Source organism: Sturnira hondurensis, unplaced genomic scaffold (assembly GCF_014824575.4).
Source record: "Sturnira hondurensis isolate 20B ecotype Veracruz unplaced genomic scaffold, ASM1482457v3 Scaffold0000256, whole genome shotgun sequence".
NCBI lineage: Eukaryota > Metazoa > Chordata > Mammalia > Chiroptera > Phyllostomidae > Sturnira > Sturnira hondurensis.
The window spans coordinates 1,593,361-1,613,355 of record NW_028072887.1 but is presented as its reverse complement, the minus strand read 5'-3'; the positions used below and the strand labels follow the sequence as shown (position 1 = coordinate 1,613,355).

General features: G+C 44.6%; 1 protein-coding gene across 1 annotated transcript in view; it reads left to right on the top strand.

Annotated features, from left to right (window-relative positions):
- TMEM163 (transmembrane protein 163) overlaps window positions 1–19,995 on the top strand; it is a 228,570-nt gene that overhangs the window by 135,995 nt on the left and 72,580 nt on the right. Inside the window, exons 3-4 of the mRNA XM_037069023.1 lie at window positions 10,230–10,273; window positions 11,613–11,704. Of these exons, the coding sequence (XP_036924918.1) occupies window positions 10,230–10,273; window positions 11,613–11,704 (136 nt within the window). The remainder of the gene's footprint in view (window positions 1–10,229; window positions 10,274–11,612; window positions 11,705–19,995) is intronic.

Here is a 19,995-nt window from a genome sequence, read left to right as displayed (position 1 = left end):
TCCCTCCCAATCCGTTCCTTTCCCCAGGCTAGACTTCCAGGCTGATTTGGTCCAGCACCTTCCCTTGCAACCATTTTAAATTCTGTTGTGCATGTGCAACTCAACGTCATTGCCATGGCCCCAGGTGGTTCGTGAATGTGTTGTTTGGCTGCACGCCATACCCTCAGTGCCCCGAGGAGCGTGGCTTGGGGCTTAAGCACCTCTCTAGTTCCATCCCCACCACCTAGCTCCGTCTCCCCTGGCCACTCCCATCTCCCCACCTTCCGCCGGCTCCCAGACTGTCTATAGGTATCACTAAGGTATTGTTTCAGTCTGTCTATCCATCAGCCAGTCAATCAATCTGAATGCTTTCAAGTATTCAGGCACTGATCTAGGCATTTGGAGACATCAGGGAACAAAGTAGAAAAGTTTCCAGCCTTCGTAGTGCTTATATTCTAGTGGGTGGAGGGGGCAGGTGATACACAATTACATAGATAAGTAAATCAAATAATGTGGTAGAAGATCATGTGCTCCAGGTAAAGAATATATAGAACAAGGTGATGAGGAGCTAAGATGTGGGGGCCGGGCAGGTTGCAATATTAAATGGGGTGAACAGGACAGGCCTAGGAAGTGAGTTTGGGCCAGAGGCCTGACGAACATGAAGGAGTGGTCAGTTAGATCCTGGGGATGAGCCAGAGGAATGAGTTAGAACCAGGCCTGGCGGGCGCATGCTGGGTTGTGGGGAGGTCGGTGAGGAGGCCCCTGCGGCTGGAGTGGAGGGAGCAGGTGCAGCAGGTAGGGAGGAGGTCAGCCCACAGCACCCATCCATTGGAAAGACGTTGGCCTTTGCTCAGAGCGCAACAGATAGAACAGCTCTTGCTGCGTGTGAAGAATGTGAGGGCAGAGTTGTAGGTAGGGAAGGCAGGAGGTTATGGGGGTCCAGAGGATATGGTGGTCCAGGCAAGACTTTTTGGTGGTTGCTTCCTGGTATAAACCTGAATACAAATGCATCTTTTATTGCAAAATGGCCCAGATCACTATCAAGTAACCCTCCCCACCCTAATAATAGTAGTTCAAGGGCAATATCTTAGAATCTCTTCAACCCCACTCTTGCTATGGGTTGCACAGGTTATTCTGTGGGGAGGGACTGACTATGTGGCCACTTGCACATGACCACCCTCCTCTTGATTGTGTAAAAGAAAGAGAGTCTTGTGTTCATCCTGAGGCCTTGGTGGGAGTTTTGCCTGTTTGTAGACCAACAGAGTTCTGGGGGTAGGTAGGCAGTGTCCGTAGCCTGCCTGGAGCTTATTAATAGTTCTCAGGTTCTACAGAAGACAAAGAGCTCTTAAACAATGGTTTAAGCTCCAAGCACCTGGCTTATTACAGCTTTTTGTAATTTTCTGGGAGCCAGACGTTATAGTAGAAAATATTGGAGGCTGCTGTTCATGCAGCACAATGAATATTCCCAGGCATTTGCCAGAAATTGCTTTCCTAGAGCTGCTTATGGGCTACGTCTAAAGTCTCATATTCAAGCCCACTGGGTCAGCTAGATACCCAGAAGGGCCAGGCAGGTGCGTGAGGCCAGCTGGGCCTCATGCCAGGAGCCAGGCAGGTGCCCGAGAGCACATGCCCCATCTGAACACAGCGCTGGCACCTCCAGGAGAAAGGGACAGCCCAGCCTCAGCAGATCTTTTTTCCAGAGGGACAAAAATGTAGGTGTTCCTTTTTCCTTTTTTTAATTTATGAGGGCTTACATCATTTAATTTATGATGTAAAAATGTTGGTAGGCAACTCTGATATTTGAATAATAATATATAGGTTAAACAAAAACTTCCAGGTTTTTATCCCCAGATAGCCCTTTGGCACATTTTGGTCTATGGAGACAAAATACTAAGTCTCCATGTTTGTTGATTAGTTTTTCAAACTGCTTGATCCTCTCTTTTCCTTCAGTGATGGCAGATTTCAACATCCTATCACAAATTTTTGTAGTACATTATAATCTTGTTAGAGTGGAAGAGAGTTTGGAAGCTGTTGGAGGTTCTGCTGAAGTGAGTTAGAACATAAATCAGTAAGTTTTGACCCCTCTTTGCTACACTTCTTCTACCTAGGTTGTAGCGTGATGATGAAGGTGGGTGATGGAAAGATGACTTCTCAAACTGGGTCAGCTCCTTGGATGCGGGTGTGGTTTTGTGCTTCTGTGTGACAGAGGTGCTATAATTAAAGTGGGATTGGTTTATTAGCAGAGCTCTATGGGGTACATAATTTAGCAACCTGGAGGTGTTATGAGGCCTGGGGTACTGCTAAAGAGTGCTAAGGCTAACGATANCGACCCCTCTTTGCTATACTTCTTCTACCTGGGTTGTAGCGTGATGATGAAGGTGGGTGATGGAAAGATGACTTCTCAAACTGGGTCAGCTCCTCGGATGCGGGTGTGGTTTTGTGCTTCTGTGTGACAGAGGTGCTATAATTAAAGTGGGATTGGTTTATTAGCAGAGCTCTATGGGGTACATAATTTAGCAACCTGGAGGTGTTATGAGGCCTGGGGTACTGCTAAAGAGTGCTAAGGCTAACGATAATTATTGGCTGACTTTGGGGAGCATGACAGATGGGTCCTCATTGTTGCCACAAACTAGCCTGCAAATGAAATGGCACCCTTTGTTTAATGTGCCTTGTTGAGGGGCTCTCGGCATTGACCCTCAGTTGCTTTGCTGACTCTCTCACTTCTCTGTGCATTTCCAAGGCACTTCCTCTGAACCTTCACAACCCTCTGCAAAGCCTGCTGATTATTCAGCTGTATTATTTGCATTTGGCTTTGCCCTAACAATGGGTTGTCTGGGTCCCTCCATTTCCCAGCTGTCTTTTTGTTTGAATTTGAATTTTTAGCTTACATGCTTTCTGGCCCAAATGTGACCTAGTTAAAGAGGGTCTGGTCTTTAACCAGACCTGTGTAAATATTTATTTAAGTCTTCTCTTGTATGTACGCTTCTGGGGATGTAGCTGTTATTACCCCCTTAACAGGAAAGTAGAGTGCAAGACAAGCAAAAACTTGGGAGGCAGGTTGTTCCTTAGACAGGGAGTGGCTTTTTGCTTGGGTTCCACATCCTGGCTTGCCTGGTCCTTTACCATGCTCTGGTGAACTCTTTGGGGAATTAGCAATCCACTCATGTAGGAGACTTGGCCTAGTGAGATGGATTTTAGAAACTTGGTTGTGGTGAAGACCTGTAAGAGTATGTTTTCCTTCCAGCCAAAAGCATTCCTGAGCTCATGGTGCAGCTGATTCCCAGATGTGCATTGTGAATCTGGTCTCTGATATTCTGTTTCAGATCTGTGGCTTTATTGTTATGAGTTGGGTAATTTTTTCCCAAATAAAACTTATTTTTTTCTATAGCTATATATGATGGGTATAGAAAATGTGAAAAATGTAAAACAGTTGAAAGGAAAGAAATCCACTCAAATATTTCTGCCACCAAAGATGAACTGTTGTTATCAGTTGTGGGATTTTTTTCCTAGTTGTTTTCAATGCATTTTTAAAGCATAGTTGTATCATGAAGCTAGTTATATCACATATGTCATCTTGTATCTTAACATTTTATACCTATTTTTTCTCAAACAATAGGGAAATCTGTGATCTTGTAATTTTCTTCTCCCTTTTACTTCAGACTGAATGGCCTCAAACGTAACAGGCACTTCGCCTTAGGGTCTTTGCACGGACTCTTCCATTATTGGAAGTGATGGCATGGCTCCCGTCCCCACCCCCTTTAAGCCTTAGTTCAAATGTCAGCCTCCCTCCGAAGCCTCGCCTGACCTCCCCATTCAGTGCGCACGCGTATCCGCCAGAACGCCTCCAGGCCCCGAGGCATTCCCAGTACTGAGGGCGGCAAACATAGCACCTGTTTATTATCAATATCATTATTCTAACTAATATGCTAATGTGATCGTTAACCAACACTACTTTTTGTATGCATTTTTAAATAACTACATGTAGCCTATTTTTTTAAATGAACCATACTCTAATCATCACCCTACTGCCGGGCATTTAGATTGTGTCCAGTGTTTTGCTATTATAAATGACATAAACCTAGTAGGAGCCTTTTATGTATGAAGTGTTTTTCTACTTTTCAGACATTGAAAGGGGCTCTGGAACATGGGATTACTCTGTCAAGGTATATTGTATTAAGACATTTGGCTGCAAGTGATAAAAACTCAAACTGGCTTAAACAAATTAACGGAAATTATTGGCTTATGTATTTGAAAAATACAGGGGATGGACTTCAGGTTGGGCTGATTCCAGAGGTTTATCCATGTCATCATTGGTCTGATTTGTATCTCTTACCTTGAATTCTTTTTAATTTATAGAGAGAGAGAGAGAGAGAAAGAGAGAGGACCATCAATTTTTTGTTCTACCCATTCATGTGCTCACTGGTTCCCTCCAGCATGTACCCCAACCAGAGGTTAAACCCACGGACTTGGCACCCTGGGATGACCCTCAGCCCACGGAGCCACCCGGCCCCAGGCTGTATCTCTTATCTTTAATATCTGCTTTCCTCTGTGTTGGCTTTATTCTGAGGTAGCCTTTTCCCATTTAGGGCAAAATCGCTAAGTGAAACTCCTTTTTCCATCCTACCAATTCTATCTGCATCTCATCTTAGAAAGCCATCCCATTCCCAGTATTTTCAGTAAGACCTTGGGGATCTCCTTGGCTTGCACTGAATTGTGCCGTCTCTGAATCACTCACATTGGCCGTAGGACAAGATACACTAGAATGGGGATAATTATGCCTTTCCACCCGAACCACATAGTTTGTGGTTAGGGGAAGTGATGTTTCCCAGAGGACACTCAGGGTGCTCTTACCCAAAAGGGGACTGCAACTACAGATCTTCATTTTACTTATGAACATAACATGCTAAGGATTGTGTGTCTTAGCATAAACAAACAAACAAAACAAAACAAACAACTCAGAAAGTGAGAAGAGCCCAGTAACATCCTAAGCATGCACTTTGGATGTATAAGGCCAGCGTTATCAGATGGCAGTCCACCTCCACTCTCACCACTGGGCAGGGAGAGGCAGGAGACCAGGCCTCAGTGCCCTTGGGAATGAGGGTCCAATGGCCGGTAATTGCTTGCCTCAGAGGCTGTTGGTGGCCACTGGCTCCCTGCGTGCATAGCGTGCATATTTAAGTTATTAGCAATGGAGACATGTCCTAAATGTAAGGTGCAGAAACGTTCTCGCAAATTACCCTAAAGGATTCTGACAGCAGTGCTCTCTGGATGAATTTGGAGGCTGCTGACAGCGAGGCGCTCCATTCCACAGCAGCTTCGGTGTTTGATCAACGGGCTCCACACTGAGTACCCATGGCCGCACTGACTTTATTATCTTCAGCTCTGTGGCCCCCGCCTTGACCCAAAGCATTGTTCCTGGGAGAGCTCTGTGCTCACAGTTGCCCTGTTTGCCTGTCTGTCCACTGACCGTGCCAGTTTGCTGTATAATTGTTTAAGGTCGAAAGGGCCCTTGTCTGCTGTCTCTTGTTAAATTTGCACCTGTCTTAAAGGCACTGTTGGACTTTTGTCAGACCTGTGGTAGCTTTCAGCTACCCTTACCCAGGTACACGTGGGAGTCCAGGGGCACTGACCTCGTCATCCCTGCCATGGTCGGTCATTCTGGCGCAGGCCTGCCGTTCTTTCTGTGAAACACATCCTTTGCTTGAGGGGAGTTGGAAACATCCTGATGAGAACCCCATGGTTTGCCCTTTTTCTGTGGGAACAGGGGCTGTCTAAACCAGAATTAGGATGTGTTACATTCCATGACAGGCCAGGGAAAATTACCTTGTTATACTTCCCACTCTTCAGAGATTCCTAAAAGGCTCTGACCTCTCCCATTCAGGCCCTGTGTTAATGACTAGTAGCTTCTGTGAGCCTGGGACTTGCTCACAAAGGAAGGCTGCCTGAGCCATGCCGTGTGGTGTGCCCTTCGATGTACCCTGGGTTCTCCATGCAATTTTTGGCATTTTTCTCCCTTTTCCTCTTGCCAGGGAAATTTGATGGAGCCAATTCTAAATAAATGATTCATATTAGTCCTTCCTTTCTGTGAAGGGCTCTGGGTTAACAGTATTAATATTTCATTGGGCAGCTTAAACTCAGTCACACAAACATAACTTCACATTGTAATTATTTGAGTGTTTGAAGTCATGGCCATTGACTCTGACTGAGTTAGGAGAAGAAATCCCTCCATTTGATGGCCAGCTCTTTTGTTGGAGACTAGAGGCTCTGAAACAAGGGTCCTACAAGGGTCCTTGTTTTCTCAATATAACTGAGTGGATGTCCACCTCTTTTAAATCTGTAGCCCATTATATAAATGTTTGGTATTAACAAATAACTCAATTAATACTTTTTAAACTGTGTTTTATTCATTATGCTATTACAGTTGTCCCATTTCTCCCCTTCATTCTCCTCCACCCTGCACACACCCTCCTTCCCAGCTTCCCCCTCTTTAGTTTACATCCATGTCTCATAAGTTCTTTAGCTTCTACATCTCCCATACTATTCTTACTCTCCCCCTGTCTATTTTCTTCCTACCGTCTATGCTACTTATTCTCTATACCTTTCCCCCCCTTCTACTCCTCCCACTCCCCTGTTCATAACCCTCCATGTGATCTCCATTTCTGTGATTCTGTTCCTGTTCTAGTTGTTTGCTTAGTTTGGTTTTGTTTTTGTTTTAGGGGTGGTTGTTAATAATTGTAAGTTTGCTGTCATTTTACTGTTTGTATTTTTTATCTTCTTTTTCTTAGATAAATCCCTTTAACATTTCAGATAATAAGGGCTTGGTGATGATGAACTCCTTGAACTTGCCCTTATCTGAGAAGCACTTTATCTGCCCTTCCATTCTAATTGAAAGCTTTGCTGGATAGAGCAATCTTGGATGTAGGTCCTTGGCTTTCATGAGTTGGAATACTTCTTTCCAGCCCCTTCTTGCCTATAAGGTCTCTTTTGAGGAATCAGCTGACAGTCTGATGGGAACTCCTTTGTAGGTGACTGTCCCCTTATCTCTTGCTGCTTCTAGAATTTTTCCCTTCATTTTAATCTTGGGTAATGTAATTATGATGTGTCTTAGTGTGTTCCTCCTTGGGTCCAACTTCTTTGGGACTCTCTGAGCTTCCTGGACTTCCTGGAAGTCTATTTCCTTTGCCAGATTGGGGAAGTTCTCCCTTATTATTTGGTAAAATAACTTTTCCACTTGTTGCTGTTCCTTTTCCTCTTCTGGTACCCCTATAATTTGGATGTTGGACCATTTAAAGATGTCCTGGAGGTTCCTAAGCCTCTCCTTATTTTTGAATTCTTGTTTCTTCATTATTTTCTGGTTGGATGTTTCATTCTTCCTTCTGGTCCATTCCATTGATTTGAGTACCAGGTTTCTTCCCATCACTATTGATTCCCTGTGCATTTTGTTTCATTTCACTTAGCATAGCCTTCATTTTTTCATCTAGTTTGTGACTAAAATCAACCAGTTCTGTGAGCATCCTGATCACTGGTATTTTGAACTGTGCATCTGAAAGGTTGGCTATCTCTTGGTTGCTTAGCTCTTTGCTATCTCTTGTATTGGCTCTGGGGCTTTGATCTGTTCTTCCATTTGAACCATTTTTTTTGGTGTGATTGTGCCTGTTGTGTAGTAAGGGGCAGAGCTGTTAGTGTTCACTAGGGTGGGTCAGCCCAGTTGCTGGGTTGTGATGCTGTATGTGGAGGCAGGGTCAGAGAGGGAACAATGGTGCTTGCTCCACTCTCTCTCAGATTTCAGTCCTTTCTGCTGCTTCCCATAAGCAAATCGGGCCCTTTCTGGTGCTGGTTCCTGGGTGGGTGGGCTTGTGTACATTCTGGGACCCTGTGGGTCTCTCCAACGAACTCTCCTGTGAGGCTGGGAGTCTCTCCTGGCACCTCAACCCCTACAAGTGTTTTCAACTGGTGCTTTTAGGCTTTATTTCTCAGTGCTGGGGCCCCGGGGCCCTGGGTTGTACAGTTCGTCTTGCTGCCCATTTTCACCTGGTTTATCTGCATGAATGTGTGACCACAGTCAGCCAGCCGCTTTGCACGCCTCACTGGGTTTGCTCATTGCCACCCCGTTCCTGGGGTCTGCCAGCTGCCAACTGTACACCCGGGTCTGCCAGCCATCGCTTTTTGCTGCCACGACCCCTCTTTGCCAGCCGTTGACTCCACCCCTCTTACCAGTCCAGATGAATGGTTGTTGGACTTTCCTACAGTTCAATTTTCTGTCAGTTCTGGTTTTTTGTTTCTAAATTTTTGTTGTCCTTAATTTTGGTTGTGTGAGGAGGCACGGTGTGTCTACCTATGCCTCCATCTTGGTCGGAAGTGTCAATGAAAACTTTTTAAAGTAATGGCTTACTGCTTGGAGAACAGGTGGTCCTCCGTGACTATGAATGGTGTGCTTTTCAGGCTGGGCTTCCATGCAGTGTTGCCAGGCTGAACAGCGCAGGTCGGAGCAGAACAGGAGCTCCAGCTGGGTGTCTCTTCCTGGTCTGTTGTGCATTTTGAGCATCTGACAAGGTGTTAGTAGGAGTTCACAAGGTTTCCACTACTAATAAAGAAGTAACCCATGAAAAGCAAAGAGCTGAGATAATCTAAAAACAAGTTGTAAAGGAAAAGCCAGATACTCATTTAGACCTGTTTCATAAAAGTCAGTTACCAGTTTAATGAACAGTTACTGGGTACTTATTGCAAGGCAGACTCAATGTCCTATAAGGCATCTTGGTGCCCAGAGTGACCCCTTGAGGGATTTGCTCCCTTTTTGCACATGCCAACGTGGCAGGGGAGTTGAGTTCTTCAGGAAGGTCCAGTGCCCCTTTGCACTGCAAGTCTCCATTGCCTGTGAGGGCTGCCGTGGACTGTGCACACACCTGGCTCTGCCCTTCTCTCTACACCAGCAAGGGCATCGGCAGAGAACACTGGAGCAGCCCACGTCGAAACAAAGAGGGTCAGGAATTTAATTGATTGCATTACACAGCCTGAAGCTTAGGCTGTGGCTGAGTCTCCGAGGGTCTTGGATACTTTAAGAAGCCAGAGGATCTTTCTACCCCAGAACTGTGTTTACCCCATGCTTATCTCTCTGCTCCTCAGTCTTTATAGCAAACCATGGCCAGCACTAGCTCCAGTGATTGCAACTTTTGATTCTAACTCCATAAATTAACCAGCTAGACTCTCTCAGACTCAGTTCCTAATTCATAGCAAATGAAACCTGCTTACTTCACACTGGGTCCTATGACCCTTGTGGCTAGGGATGGATTATATAGAACAACAGAGCCATGCAGGGTCCATTTCTGGACCTGCGGAAAGGACAGAGAGCAGTTCCTTGACCCTGAGGAGGGACAGGTGGTGATCTGCGTACAGTGCGGACCTCCTTACCCTGAGCCCATGCCTCTCGCACTGTATGAACGAGCACTTGAAACATCTGTGCCCGGAACAATCCACTTCAAAGCTTTACTGAGCCACTGTGTAGGGTTTCACTTTTTGTGGGAGGGGGGATGTATGCTTGTTAACTGTGGAGAACTGACTTTAGTAAGATAAACTGAGAACAGTCTTTGAAGCTGGACATTGCGTTGGCATAGAACAGATCGCAGAATGAGGCAAAAGTGCTACCTACTTGCCTTATCCCCCAAAGGTAGATTTTTGAATATGGATTCATGTTTTAATTATAATTGCTACATCTACACTTGCGGATGGCTATTGTTTAAGATCATTTGTTATTGTTTCTCTGAACAGTTTTATTGAGGTCTACACTAGTTTTAAGCTCTGACCAGCTAGAGACCTTTTTCAGCTCTGTTAGTAAGGGCGTGTACGCACAGACGCCACTAATTGCTTCTTTATGGGAGCAGTTTGGGTGATTGCGCTTTTACTGTGAAAGTTTAATATAGTTTCTGGCTCTCTGCTCCCAGTCGCTAAATTATGAAATCTCAGTGGTCGTTTGGCTGACAACTGCTTAAGCGTCTTCATTCTGAAAGTGGCCCCTTGGTGCTCAGAACACACCTTGAAGGGAAGTTGTTGCAGGTGGAGCCTGGAATCTTCTCTTCACTCTGCATTTTTTCATTCTCAGAGTTTACAACTGCAGTTAATTTTTAACCTTATTCTCTTGGAAACTTTCCATTGATGTTTAAAAGGGAATATCAAATAAATTAATATACTCACAAATGAGAGAGAATATGTATGAGGTCTTAAAATATTCTGAATAATATTTTCTTTCTTTTTAGCTGTCTCCGTTATGAGGTACAGCGCCTCTGCTTTTGGGTTTGCAGTAAGTAACCTGAAATGTACTTTTATGCAGTTTTGCACGTTTTTCCTGAGCCCACACACCTCACCCTGGGCTCTCAGTAGGAAGAGGGTGGTTCACAGATGTGAGTGTAGCATGACAAACCTACTTTTATAGAAATCGCTTCTATAGGAAATCAGAATTTGCTGGAAGTAAGCTGCTCTGGTGCTGTGTAACTCTTGAGAACCGATTAGGGGACCAGATTTCCCACACTGATTGTGAGGATGTTTTAGGGTTTTAGCCCTTATTTGCCCCTCAAGGCTATAGGTTTGAAAATGGGCACACCCTGGAGCGAACCTTCGCGGGTGCAGGCAGAGATGTGGGGAGTTCAGAGTGGGGCTGCTGCGGGGGGGCTAAGCCGGTCTGTAGCCTGCCTGCGGTAGCCTGGTTCCCAGCCTGCTCCCAGGTGGGAGTCGGTTAGAGAAACCCGGACTCAGACGTTCTACAGGCTAAGCATGTTGAAAACTTGGGTGAAGCTTCCCCACATCCCCTCAAGAGAGTGCTTGTAATTTTCCAGATGACAAGTGTGGTGTGGCACAATTGCTCGTACAGAGTTCTTGTAAATACTCCTTTGTAGCTTTAGGGTTTCCTGTAGTTAAGGGCATGGGTTTCTGTTCCCAAACCCACTTCTTCCTTTCATTGTGAAAACTTAATGTTTTGGGCATTGCAGATATTTTTCAGAAACTTTTGAAGGAGTGGACTGTCTCTCCAGAAAAATACACACCACACACATACACTCTCTCTCTCCTTTTCACACTCCCCTCTCTTTCCCTTCTTTCCCTGCCTTCCCCCTCCCCCAACACATCATTCATTCATACAAAAGGACTGAATTTTGTATACAATTTTAAAGTGTTTGCAGAATTCCCAGGTGATCACCCTCACCCTGGACCCCAGGTAGAACAATCCCATCGAGAGCCAGGAACAGGTTCCTGACCCCAAATTTTTTACTTGAGGTACACAGTTAAATGCTGAAATGATCTTGTTCACTGTGGGAAAACCAATTTCATATGTGTTAGAACAGTGTAACCCCCCCCATATCTCCAGAGTGCTGGGAGCCACGGGCCCAGGAGCAGGCCCACCACGTGGGAGAGTGTGGTTTCCCAGGCTATGGGGACAGTGTGAATAGGAGGAGGAGGACCTGGCATGTGGGGTGCCCTGGGCTCCAGGTCCCCAGGACCCACTGCGAGGAGGATGAATGGCTCACATCACAATGATGCAAACCCTCTTTGCTCTGAGGTCACTTGCTCAGATGTTCCGTGTCACAAAATCATTGCCTTGTGTCTTAACTCTGGAAATCCGCTAATGCCATGTCTCCTTCTCCTAGTTTGATGCCATCCTCGATGTCCTGTCTTCGGCGATTGTCCTGTGGCGTTACAGCAATGCGGCCGCTGTGCACTCTGCCCATAGGGAATACATGTAAGTGGATTTTCACCTGTTTCCAGACTGCAGAGCCCTTGCAAATGAAGGCTGGGTAATTAGGTTGTCAGCACAGCTTACTCTGCAGCTTTGGTCCCAGTGACAAGTATGAGGTCCCCAAATTGCCTTTGAGAATGACCGGCTGGGGTGATTATCAGCCATTTCCTTCCACAGTGGTCAAAGATATGGATGTCCCTTTATAACACTCTCTGTTCTCTGCTTTTGCGTCTGGAGTAAACATTTTTTATGCTCAGTTGCCTTTTTATCCTTCTGTCCATCCATCTTTCCATCCTCTTAAGCTTTGTGTTTTGGGGATCATTGTTCCCTTGAATTTTCATGCTTTTTTCTTTATTTCTGAGCAAGATGAATTCTCTGGTGGAATTTCCGGAAGACATCTTGAGGACATTATAAATTATTCCATTTGCACCATCCTCTCTGTATCAGAGGATATTGCTTGCCTCACTCCCCACACCCTGTGGGGGAATGCTTTTTGTCTTTGAGGGATTTGTGTCTGTGACCATGAAGCGTGTGTCTTTTCCAACTTTCTTCTCTATTTCATTTGTAATCCTCAGAGTGATAACAGCAGAGGTTCCAGAGTGATATTTCTTGGCTTTGAATCTCAGCTTCCCCATTTATTATCTCTGCCTGTGGGAAGCTATGAACTGCTCTGTGCCTTGTTAGCTTGACTGGAAAAGCAGAAAAACAACACGTCCTTTATTAGGGTTATTATGACAATTATATGAGTGAGGTATGATTATCACGATTTGATATGTGTGCACACACACACACACACACACTTTGGAACAATGTTTAGCAGGTAGTTCGGTAAATCGTAGCTGCCATGATTATTAATTATCAAGGGGACTCCCCTAGGACTGAGCCACCACTGGTCATTAGGGCAAGAGAATTACCCCGTCTCTGCAGCTCATGAACAGTTGAATACAAAGGAATAAATGCCTGTGCATTTGTGGTGGGATTGTGGTGGTTCCCAGAAACAGGGGACTCGTGGGAGGCGCCTGTGTCATACACATACAAATGTCGGGTGTCGGGGACTCAGAGAGTAACATGTCTCAAATTTCATGTGCCACACAGAAAGCTTTTGAAAGATGACAATCTAATTGATTCACCAATGAGAATGAATATGAATTTCAATTTAGTTAATTGTTGGCTTTAGGTGGAGCACAGAACTTCTTTTAAGTGTTAAATATTTATTTTAATGCACTTTTGCTTTTTGAACAAGTAAACTATAAAAATTACAGTGTAAAATTTGTAACATCACAGATGATATTATTTAGGATAAGGTTAATTTTGAAAAAAGGGAGTCACTTTGTGGTTGAAAAAAATGATTACTAGTAGTAAACTTATTTTGTAAAATTTCAAATGTCAGCGCCTGATGACCAGTGTTGAACTAACACCAGTCTAGCCAAAAGAGAAGCTGATGCACCCACCCCAGCTGTGGCTGGCTGCTGTTCGAGGATTATGTGAGAACAATCTAGAGGGCGCATCCTAAGATACGCTCCGGTTTCAAGAATGAGTCCCCTGTCCTGTCAGAAGAATGTAACTTCTTTGGTTCTGCAGTCACACTGTCCCAGACAGTCCCCACTGATGGCTGTTTCAGCACTTACACGTGGCTGGCACTAAGAGGTGTTGTAAATGAAAAGTGTATACCACACTCCAAAGATGTGGAAAGAAAAAAAGAATGTAACCATTTCATTAATAATTTTTAAAATATGGATTATAATTTGATATAAGAATATTTTGGATATGCTGGGTTAAATAAACTCTTAAAATTGGTTTTACTTGCTTCTGTTTACTTTCTTTCCTGTTTACATTTTTAACGTGGCTAAAGAAATTTACAATTGCATACGTGGCTTACAGTTTCATGGGGGCCTTGCCCTCAAAAGAGAAAACTCTTTCCTCTGCCTTTTCTTATTTTAGAATTAATAATCCAGAATTTGATTTGCAATTCCAGAAGGAATTGAGCTCATCGTTTCTCAATTTCTCTCTTCTAATTTGCTTACTTTAAGTCTGACTTTATTTTTTCCGAAATGAGTTTCTTACATGTTAGTCACAAAGCCTCACGTTATCGTGGCTTTTCTATAGAGTTGGGGTCTCTGTGAGCATTTGCCAGGTGGCCTGGAGCTTTCCCCGGATTAAGATTGGTAACAAGAAATGTCTTTGGTTTCACTGTGTTTGATGATCCCAAAGCAGGTACTTTTTAAGGAATGTGTATCTATATTAATGCCCCAAAGTAAAAATCCAGAGGAGCTGTTTCAGTAATTCCCAGATGATAGTTAATGTGCTGGTGCCAGTGAGTTCATTCAGAGATTCTTAATCTAGGGCTTAAAATGACACTCACAATCCTCTACTGTTGGTTTTAGTTTAAAGTTTTAATCTCTGCCTCATTGCATAGAAATTAAAAATTCATGAAACCACTGCCAGCTGAGAAACTGATGTTTGCATACTAATGAGCATGAATGAATTATGAGAGGCAGAGCTAGAAAGACTACTGGTTTTCAGTTACTTGCTAGAAAATAATATTTGGGAGAATAGAGAAATACTCAACTGGTTCCTAGTTAATTCTTCTAATTTTTCCTACTTTGGCTCTAAGGTTCAGGATGAATGTTGAGCTTGGACTTGCCAGTGCAGTGAGGGTAGGCAGCTCCCTCAGCCCTGCCAGGCGCTTGCCGTGGGGGGAGGGGCATGTGGGCACTCAGTGCTCAGGAAAAGAGGGTGTGACTTCAGTACCCCCAGAGCGGCCCGGCCAGTAGTTCAGTTCTGTTCTATGCTTCATTACTGTGGTGAAAAAGCATATCACATTAAATCCACCATCTTAAACATTTTAAGGGTACAGTATAGTAGTGTTAAGTATATTCACATTGTTGTGAACAGATCTCCAGAACTTTCTCATCTTGCAAAACTAAAACTCTGCACTCATGAAACAACTCCCTTTTACCCTTCCCCCACCCCCGGCAGCCACCATTTGACTTTCTGTGTCTAGGAACTTGGCTGCTCTAGATAACTCGTGTCAGTGGGATCACATAGCATTTGCTGTTTTGTGACTGGCTTATTTTGCTCAGCTTAACATCCTCCAGGTTCATCCATATTGTGGCATATTTCAGAATTTCTCTGCATTTTAAGGCTGTATAATATTCCAGTGTATGCATGTTCCACATTTTGTATATCCATTCATCAGCTCTTAGACGTTTGGGTTGCTGCCACCGCAGCTGTTGTGGCTGACGCCGCTATGAACAAGGGTGTGCAAATATCTCTTCATGACCCTGCTTTTTGTTCTTTTGCGTGTAGACCCAGAAGTGGGGTTGCTGGCTCACATGATAGCACTAGCTTTAATGTTTTGAGGACCCTCATGCTATTTTCTATAGCAGTTGTTCCATTTTGTAACCCTACCAACTAGTTTTTTATTTTTAAAAGCTCCAAATTTGATTAGTCGCCTTCTTGTAGGGAATATGTTTGGAGAAGGTGAACCAGGTTTATGTGTGGTCAGGGGTTTGAATAGGTGACTAAACTAGAAAGGGGGCAAGGGAGTCAAGTTTGTTTGTAAGGGATCCTTCCCTAGGAACATACTAGAATATTCAGAATGGGTAAGGAGGGATGGGTGGGCGATGGCAAGGTTAATGAATGGTCACCATGGATTAGAAGTCTGGCTTAGCTTGACAGGTGTTGATGTGGGATGCTAATGTGAGTCGCATGCTAAAAAACAGGATTTCACGGGTGGTTTCTTTATTTGTGTGGCTTTAGGGTAGGAGTAGGTGGCTGAGGTAGGCTGAGGACAAAAGGTCGGGGACATGTGTGAGGCCTGGCATTGGCTGGATGGTCCACGTGGGGTTGAGGGGATGTTTGTAGGATTTATGGAGGAGATGAAGGGAGTAAAGCAGCTGCTGATGTCTTCAGTGAATGAAGGAGACAGGCCAGGGGATGGGGGCAGTGACAGGGAGGTGTAGTGGGTGGTTTAGTCTGTGGGTAACTGGGACTACTGTGGGAGAAAGCCAGAGAAACTGGTTTGGAATTCGCCTGGAGGAAGACAGGCTTTGAGAATGTGCACTAGAGAGGAGACACAGCCTCCACAGCAGGGGTGGGCAAGGCAGCTTCCTCAGGGAGCAACCAGGTTTTGTCAGGCCAAGAGGTGAGGGGAAGAGTCAGAAGAGAGACTGAGGATGAGGAGCCTGGGCATTGGAGGGAAGTGTTTAGGAGGGAAGAGAGCAGGGCGCCACCAAGGGGACGCAGGAGCAGAAGTGTGGTTACAGGGCTTGAGTGGTGGCAGTTGTCCTGCTGACAGCGGGTTGCTGTGAGGACACACAAAAAACAGTGAACTATTTGTGCACTCATGTGGTGAGCTCCATGGTCCATTCAGCAAAGAAAGCATGGCGTAAAATAGTGTTTAGGGTCTTCTCTCATTTGTTTTAGTAAAAGAGGTTTGCTTCCACGCGCATTTGTTTAGATATAAAGAACAATCTCTGCAAGGACACAAAGGAGATGGCAGTAGCATTGCCTCTGGGAGGAGGACTGGGGACAGACAAGGGAGGGACACATTTCTGTGTGTCCTTCAGACCAGGTCTGTCCAATAGAACTGTCTGGGAAATGGGTCTGTGTGAATCTGCACTGCCAGTGTGCTAGCCATTAGCCATGTGTGGCCACTGAGTACTTGCCCTGTGGCTAAAGCGACTAAAGAACTGGATTTTCGACTTAAAATAGTCATGTGTGGCAGTGGTCACCATGTTGAACAATGCCTCTTTAGATAGTTTGATCATTTTTAATATATTTTAAAAAACAGACAAAGTTATTAACAAATCAAAGTCCAGGGGATTTGGAGATGCAAGAAAGATATGGAAGGAGGGAAGGTGTTCCTGGAGGTGGGGGCTATAGGAGAAATTAGTGTAGGAGGAACTTGGCAAGGCTAAATGGCACAGGGAATTTCACGCCGCTCTTAGTCATCCTCAGCCCCGTGTACCATGTAAGGCCACAGGAAGTACAGCCTCCTGCTGCTGTCAGCTGCAGAGTACCATCGGAAGCTTGCCACAGAAGGTACAGATTGATGCTCATCGGGGGCCTCTGACATTTTACGTATGATTGCAGCACAGGTGGGAGGCCCCAGGGAGGCTTCCCATTCCAGCTGTCTCTTTGGGCTCGCAGTCAGCTCCCTGAGACAGGGGGTGGAGGCAGATGGGAGGCTGCTCACCTTTGCAAGCTTCTAATTGTGCAGCCTTAGGGTGAAAACAGCCTGGGAGGTTGTTCTCTTGCTCTAAGTGGACCTCCAGTGGACATGATGCTCAGCAGCATATTTGGGAGCTCTGGAGGGGATATTCTTAGAGAGGCAGAAATCCTTTGTGTGTCTTCTCATGTGGAATAAATGGGCACACTGTTTCTCACCCGGGCAAGGTATTTGCTGTTTTTTTTTTTTCAATTTGCTGAGCCAAATGCTTGGCCTGAAAACCATCAGTTGACAGAATGGCTTGAGAGTCTTTTGATTACTGGTTTCAGCAGCACCCTTGCTGTTGCTGGAAACAGCTCCAGAAATTGAAAAATAAAAGTAACTGATGTAGTTAAGAAATGATAGATTGGCAATTTGCTTTTGGTGTCTGATTTAAACAGACTTGCAAAGACAATAAGTTATTATCAAGAACATATTAAAATACAAGGTCTGTCCAGAAGATATCCAGCCATGAAATATGGAAAATAGAGACATTTATTGAAGATTACAAAATATAAGAAACACTGTAGATAGAACGATGATGCTTCAGTCCCCTTCAAAGTAGGCACCTTGGGACCTCACACAGGTCTCCCAATTGCCATCAGCTGCCCCGTTGTATTTTCCTGAATCTCACAGATGGGCTGAAAGCTCGTCCCTTTCAAAAGTGATTTTAGTTTTTGGAAAAGCCAGAAGTCGCAGGGCACCAAATCTGGGCTGTAGTGGGGCTGAGTCACCTGAGTGATTTGATGTTTCAGCAAAAAACTCTGCCTGAGGCGTGATGCATGAGTAGGTATATTGTCCCGATGAAGCCACCAATCACCAGTTGCCCATTGCTGCAGCCTTCTGAATCATCTGAATAGTTGCTGCAGATGAATGTTCAAGTTTAATGTAGAATTAACATGTGGATTTTAAAATATGCAAATTTTGGTGTGGAATTGTTGTTCTACTTGCTCAGTCATTTTGAATGAGACAGCTACACAGTACACATGAACACTCAATGGAGTCTACTGTCCCCACTGACTAGTACAGTGAAGTCATTACTGTTCACACATGTGCATTCCAGTCCACTCTTTTTGGCTGCCAGGTTACATCGATGTCATGCAAACTGTTCTCATATATTAACAATGGCTGGACTTTTTCCGGACCTTGTAGTACCACGTTTCCTCCCCTTCTCATAATATATTTGACGTGACCCTAAACTGGGGGCTCTGGGTAAATGAATTGTATTTCCTCCACATTTGTTAGAGCTGTTAACTTGACAGAGCTTTTGACTGTATTTTAACTTAAGAGCAGACCCTGAACTAGAAGAATAAATAACTCTGGAGACAGCTTCAGTGACTGATGAGAGCCAGTGTAGAAGGCAAAGCCTTCACAGCACAGGACAAGAGCTCATTTGCCTGTAAGAGGTTGCATTTAGTCTTTCCTGAAGGTGGAATGGAGCTCCTTCCACTGTCATGAAAAAGACATATGGAGCCTGCATGACACTAACATGACATTAATGGTGGTGGTGCTATGGGCAGAACATAGTAGAGCAAGGAGTTTTGGCTTCCTTGGCCCCTGTTATAAACTGAATTGTGTCCCCTCAAAAGATACGATGCAGTTCTACCCCTCAGTGTCACAGAATGTGACTTTATTGGGAAATTGGTTCTTTGCAGATGTAACCAAGTTAAATGAAGTCCTGATCCAGCATGACTGGGGTCCTAACAAGGAGAGAAGAGATGCAGAGACAGGCATGCAAGAAAAATCTATCTTGTTGATGAGGGCAGAGGTCAGAGTGATGTACGTACAAGTCACGGGATGCCAAAGATTGTCGTTGAACACAGCAGCTAGAAGCAAGGGGGGAGTCAGCCCTACAGGTTTCAGAGGGAGCATGAGTCTGACACCTCGATTTTGGACTTTAGTCTCCAGAACTAGGAGGGAATTCATTTCTGTTGTTTTAAGACCCTTAGTTTGTGGTACTTTGTTATGGCAGCCATGGGAAACTAATACTGTTCCTGAGAAGAGTTCTCTTTCGCTTCTACACTCACCTGCTCTGTGACCGTAAGTTATTGATGTTTCCAGGCCCCCATTTGCTCGCATGTGGAAGGGGGAGGGCTGTGGGGACCACCAATTGGCACTGCAGTGAAGATTCAACCTCTGGGTGAATGATGCACCAACGTGTACACTCGGGAAATGTTAGACCACTTATTTTCCATTGGTAGAGTTTTAAACATGTGTTTATTGTTTTTTCTCTTTTTAAGAGCATGGAATAAAAGAGTGTGCGATTAAAAATTGAAAAATATGTCTTTGGGTGAGAAAAAATATGGAAAACTCAGACACACACTTTGGCATATGTGGAAAATTGCTTTTGACCTCAGGACATGGAGTAGTAGTGTAATGAGGTGATTAAAGATTATTTCTTGATCTCCTGATTTGATCACCTGTCCCTGCCACCTCCCACCCCAAGAAATCTGGAACAAGAGGAAGTCATACATGATTACTGTAAAAGGTTGAGGTAATTCGTAGAGGTACAAAGAATACAGTGAAACTCACTTGTTACAGGGCCTCCCAGAGCTAATGTTTTGATGTAGACTGTGTGTTACATATTGTGTGCACATATGTGCAGCGCTACACATCCATCTTTTTTATTGACATAGGTATGTGTGTGTATAACCTTCTGAAAGTCGGGTCTTCTTACCACCATGTTTTGAACACCTTTCCATCTGAGACAGAGGTGTGTTACTGTTGGATGGCTGCGTGGTATTCTACGTATGGATGTAAAGTATTTTGTTTAAGCAATTTTCTACTGAAGACATAGGTGGTTTCCAGTGTCTTCGGGTTAGAAACAACCTGAAATAACTGTCCTTACACATTTGTATTGTAATGCTTGTCCTCTTATTTCTTCAGAATACCTTGTTGGAAGTCTGGGTCAAAGAACTTTGTAACACCACTTTAATGCCCAGTGCCAAACTGGGCTCCGACAAGGTTGCCCTGCTTTACGCTGCGCTGGCAGGGATCAGAGCGTCTGTTCGCTCACTGTGCCAACACGGTGGTACAGTTCTTTTTGGTCTTAGCCACTTGTCCAGGGGCCGAATCGAATTCT